The 5,452-nt window shown below is 37.5% G+C and overlaps 1 protein-coding gene across 3 annotated transcripts; it reads right to left on the bottom strand.

Moving 5' to 3' along the window:
• Positions 1 to 2,134: 2,134 nt before the first annotated feature.
• Positions 2,135 to 4,280, bottom strand: LOC124821030 (glucan endo-1,3-beta-glucosidase 14-like). 3 transcript variants are annotated; one of them, XM_047292830.2, is made up of 3 exons: positions 4,055 to 4,280; positions 2,817 to 3,871; positions 2,135 to 2,299 (listed from the first exon to the last, which is right to left on the bottom strand). In XM_047292830.2, the coding sequence occupies exons 1-3, from the start codon at positions 4,116 to 4,118 to the stop codon at positions 2,270 to 2,272; spliced, it is 1,149 nt and encodes a 382-aa protein (XP_047148786.1). In that variant the 5' UTR covers positions 4,119 to 4,280; the 3' UTR covers positions 2,135 to 2,269. The 3 variants fall into 3 exon arrangements, with proteins under 3 accessions (XP_047148786.1, XP_047148784.1, XP_047148785.1); XM_047292828.2 differs by having other exon boundaries at positions 2,159 to 2,519; XM_047292829.2 differs by having other exon boundaries at positions 2,159 to 2,516.
• Between the last annotated feature and the right edge of the window lie 1,172 nt (positions 4,281 to 5,452).

The following is a 5,452-nucleotide window of genomic DNA, read 5'->3' as shown; positions in this document are numbered from 1 at the left end:
ACCGTATGCTGTCGATTGGTTCAGGTAACCTAAGTGGACGATCGTTTAAGGACGACCGTATGCGGTTCAGGTAACCTACCATACAAGTAGACTTTCTATATGTTAAATCTACGGATCGAAATGTAGCTGGCCATACTGCTATGGTTCGTGGTTAGACCCTTGGAGTTGATTACTCCTGAGTATATCTAGCTCATATATCTTTTGTCCTCGGTAATATGTAGTCGACCATACCGCTATGGTTCATGATCGAGGTTTGAGAACATATGCATGTGAAGATGTCATCAGACATATACGATATACGATGCGGTAAAGGTCATTGTAAAAGTTTTGACATTACTTTGAAGCTTCATTTCTCAGTAAAACTTGAAAGTGACATCATTATGGGATAACAATTTGTTTCAAAAGTTATTTGGTTAGTTATTCAGATATATGATTCTTTTTGATGATTTGCAATGGCTTTTCGAGAGGAAGAACCGCATTGGAATTAACCAGAGCCAGTGGAACATTTATAATATAGAAGAAACAACGATACCAGACGTAATGGTGCAAGTGCCACTGGGGTTGGTTGGAGGGACTGTGCTAGCCTAATCAATGGTTGTAGAGCCTGTCACTATTATTGTTTTTAGTATTATTAAACAGATTGTGAGTGATTACGATTTTCATTTTGTTTTGTGTTCCTTGGTGGTCATTGCTTCATCACAAACCAAAAAGAGGGGACATCAGCCACTTACGTGATTTGATTATAGAGAGAAGTAGCTAAAGAGCTCTACTACAATCGCACATTTGGGGTGCTCTTGTTCCAAGCTACATTCGAGGCTTTTGATGCTGCACTAAGGTTTCAGATGATGATGCCATGTTATGGCAAAATTGACACGTGGAGATCCCCTAGTGAGCCACCTAAGGTAAACACGTACATTGAAATAATGAAAACCAGTCTGTATTCCAAGAAAAGAATGAAAAATGGCTACAATTATAGGCAAGCTTTTAATCATGGTGACAGTTATGTTCGCCGTTGCCCCTTAAAATTCAGGAGGGCCATGAGCAATAGAGATTTTGACTTAACACTCTATGATTACAGTTCAGACAACAACACAGACAACAGAGAACATACGATGAAATAGAAAACCGACAATTTTACTTACCACACAACATTATAATTGAACGCAGTAAACAACATGAAAGTGTATGCAAGGACAACAAATTTTCCAATTCTAACTCGGTGAAGCACTCGCTGAAATTATTAAGAGATGGGACCCCTTCTTGGAATATGTCGCGTTGGTGATTGGACTTACAATCAAAATTGATAAAAAGCGAAACTGCTGCTGCCATCACATTGTCTGCAGGAAGCAATTTTAAATCAGAATGTTGAGTACCTCAAGACCATGACGATGCAAAAATTCTGGGTGGGATTTGTTTGCAAATTGTCCTTGCATATTTTATTACGCCCCAAAAGAAAAATAATTGTTTTTTTCTCACATGAGGGTGGTGGGTCAGCTAGAGAATTTGAGGGGTTCATGTGCAGAACCACCTTCACTGATGTCAAAGAGCTAGACCAATCTCCATCATGTTCTGATAAGGCTGAAGTTTAATTGTCCCCTTTAAAATAGAAAAAAAAAACTGATAAAGGCACCTTTGGAAAAGGGGTCGGCAATGACCCTATGCTGACGGTTATTTGGCCATGGAATAAAGCAGGACCGTCCTATTGTCCGAATGAGGATAATAAAAGAAGCAAACAAAGCCTTAACTTTGTGAACTTTAATTAGATTTTCATTATATCATATTTGTAATGAACTTTGTACTGTGATACAATACACAAGTTGATGAAAGAGGAAAAGCAGAGAAAAGAATGGTGTATCAGGAATTACTTTTACATTTATATATACAAATGAGAACAGTCATGGATTCCACGTCCCATAACAGGGGGCTTTTCTTAGCATCCAATTAGACGAGCTCAAGGCAGACATGTCTTACAGCCTCATATGCCTTTGGACTGGATGAATGAAATGAAATAAATGGTACAAAACCAGCAATATACAAACACATTTCCTATTTGACAATTCCAAATAATGTCAGGTAATAAAAAATGATGTGGCTTTTGGACCTTATCTATCTAAAACAAGCTCAACCTAACGTCACCGCCACATGGTTGTTGCTGGAATGTGACTAGTGGTGGGGTAAGTGGGTGAAAGTGAAGCCACAGTGAAAGGTGATGATGATCCTCCAAATGAGTTGAACTCTTCGCCGTGATGCAGATTTTGTTGCCCCATTGTTAAGAAAGTGTTAGTGTTGCTCCTGATTTCTGCAAAATAGGTACCTTTAATATAGATCATACTAGAGATACTCCATTTTGCAACTTGAAGGTTGTAAAATCCCAACTTTTCGTTATTTTGATATATACACATGAATCACTCCATAAGAATGTAATAATATTCTTCTCAAACAAAGCCACAAAGGGCTGAAGTCAGCAAACACACAAACACCCAGAAGAACAAGCTTTGAAATTCCTTTGATGCTGCCTGCTTCAATGTAAAATTTGATTTTTTTAGAGAAGGAAAGAAAAAAAAGAAAAAAAAAAGATAATTAGACCGACACTCGTGAGAATGCACCAATTACTAACTAACTAAGAACACGACAGTAGTAAATTTGAAAATGTTCTGCTAAAAGTTGTGATTATGAATTTGACTATCTGACATTACATACAAAACCCCTTTTAAACTGATACACTTCTCCCAATTGTATAAACTACATTTTCATTTTCTTTCATACGAGTTTTGCCATAAGCTGGGGGAGAAAAAAGAGACTGGTTTTACTTTTACCTTCGTGTTAGTTGCAGAGGAGGTAAGAGAAATTGAAGTGGATGAAGTGGATGAGGATGCAAAAGCAGCCAACCCTACATTGTATGTCATGGTTTCATCAGGCTGAAATAGGCCATAGTTCCTTTCAGAGGTTGCTCCTGTCTTCATGTCTTCATTGAACAATGCAAAAAAGTATGCTTCCAACCTCATTCTTGGACTCAGAGGTGTCCCTTCATTTGCCATTTGCCTTCTCAGCAAATTTCTATTATAAGTTTGAGCATTCTGTAGTGTGGCACCGACCTCATTAAGGTCTCCTTTGGATGGCCAACCAGTCTCAGAGACCCTTACCTCAATCCCACTAAAGTTCAATCTAGCAATGGCAAATGTGACAGCATCTACCTGAGCATAAAGCATGTTATCATAGTGTAGGTTGGTGTTGGGGTCAACCATTCCTTCATTAGGATTAAATAATACATAGTCCAATGGAATCCTACTAGGGTCATCCTTGTAAGCGAAGTAAGGATAAGCATTGATCCAAAAGGGTGCCTTAGTGGTGGACAAGAAGCTCAAAAACTGGGACATTATCCCAGAGATCTCATTTTTGAAACTGCCAGCTGAAGGAGGGTAAGATTCCTGAAGCACTTCCAAGGAACTTGGTGTTGAAACGTGGATGTTAGAGTCTATGCCTAGCTGAACTAGAGCATTGTGAATGTTAACCACTGCAGGTACTAGATACTGAATAAGAGTGGTATCACCATTAGTGAATAACTCATTTCCTACCTGAATACCAGTGATTTTTGTGTCTGGAAGGTACGGTTTGATATGGCCATTCACCCATTGAAGGGCTTGTTGGGGGTCATTTAACTGGATTAGCATTTGATTTTCTACTGTCACAATGACCTCAACGTTTGATTTAGCAAAAGCACTCAAAATCTCCGGATTGGTGTCATAAATTCTTGTTTTCGTGACCTTAAGGTTGCTGAAGAGTTCAAGCACTTTGTTCGGTGACGGCAAATTGTTAGCCACTTGGCCGTAATTGATTCCAAATGATGTAACACGTCCAAGAAATCCAATATCTGTGGTTGCAAAATCAGCAAAATTCGTTACTCTACCAAGAAACATTCACGGCAACCAAACCTGTTCTACTTCTATAAACCAATGCTATCAACTTAGGAATGCTAAAAAACACAAAAACTAAAAACATGCAATGCATAAAAAGAAGAAAAGAAAGCAAAAACTGCATGAGAAAAAGAAGGCACCTGCAGAGAAAAACAATGTCAGAAAAATATATCTGATCGCCATTCTTCGGAAAAATGTTGCCATTGTGACTAAGATTGATACAATGAAGAGTTTCAAAATGACTCAGATATGATTGATGATAATAAAATAGAACTATTTTGAGCAAGGTTTATTCCTCCCTTTCCTTGTTCCAGAATTTTGGAGGCAACACAGAGGGAGAAAAAAATGAGAGGATTTATGTATGGTTTCCTTAGTGATAAGGGCTTTTCAATCTCTCTTAGGTTGTCCTTGTATTTATATTGTTTTGGGCAGGGTTGTCTCTTTTCAAACCACGTCAACTTCCCAAGTCAAGTTGCGAATTCTCGTAAATACTCTTTAACCAAGTCCCTTTCTTCGACCAAAAGCAAAAACCAATTCCACTACCTGGTAAAATACTATAGGCTAGGCTAGCCATCGCAGCAGGATCCGAAGGTTAGGTGAAATACTATATGAATTTGTATTACTAACCATGCTTCCATGCATTTTCCCAAAATACATCACCTCACTATTATGGCATACTTTACTTGAATCAAATAATTCAAGTGTTGACCATCCAATTAGCAGTTAGCAATTTTCTTAGTTTCGACCACAACAATAACCGTCTTTTCAATTAATTATTATCAAATAATTAATAGCATACATGCAATATAAAATACTATTTAGATATCCCATTTTAGAGTGAATAATCACTTTTGATTGTCACAATGATCTCATAAGTTTTTATACACTATTTTTAATTAAACAAATACTTTTATCTTTCAAAATTGTAAAAGTGTAAAAGTAAAGATGATTCTTTATTTATATTATTGATAAAGTGAACTTTAAGTCTAACTCAACTAATTTGTAACGTGAGGTTTACACTCGTTTATATATATTATGAATTAGTTTTATCTCTAGTTAATGTGAGACTTCCAACCTATCTCTCTCATGTCGAGGCATCACTAGTGTAGAAAAGGCTTTAGACGTTTGTTATTTTGGAATTTTTACGTCTGATCCCGACCTGACGTCTTTACGGGTGACATTGACGGCTTTTTGTATTGGATGATTTCAAAAACATAGTGGAGGGAATTAGAGGAGTGGGAAACGCAAGAAATCGCCGCCCAAGAACGCCGCCCAAGGACACGAGCAAGACTGCACCAAAACCCAGCGAAATCGCATTTTAATCGATTTAAATGAAAGATAATTCATCAAAGAGTAATGTAATCGGAGTAAAACTAATTTTAAACAGTGAAAAAGTTAAAAAACGAACCTGAAAAACGTAGCCTATGGAGAGAAAACATGAGGAAGATGAAGAACATTAAGTGCGCGTAATTGTTGCCTTGCGTTCGCAGTGTGTTAATGCAGCCATATAGAAGTCTGTTCCCCCATATCAGACGTCT

Source organism: Vigna umbellata, chromosome 7, assembly GCF_029865625.1.
Source record: "Vigna umbellata cultivar VRB3 chromosome 7, Vumbellata_1.0, whole genome shotgun sequence".
NCBI lineage: Eukaryota > Viridiplantae > Streptophyta > Magnoliopsida > Fabales > Fabaceae > Vigna > Vigna umbellata.
Note: the sequence above shows the minus strand (reverse complement) of the source record. Positions and strands in the feature narration are given on the sequence as shown.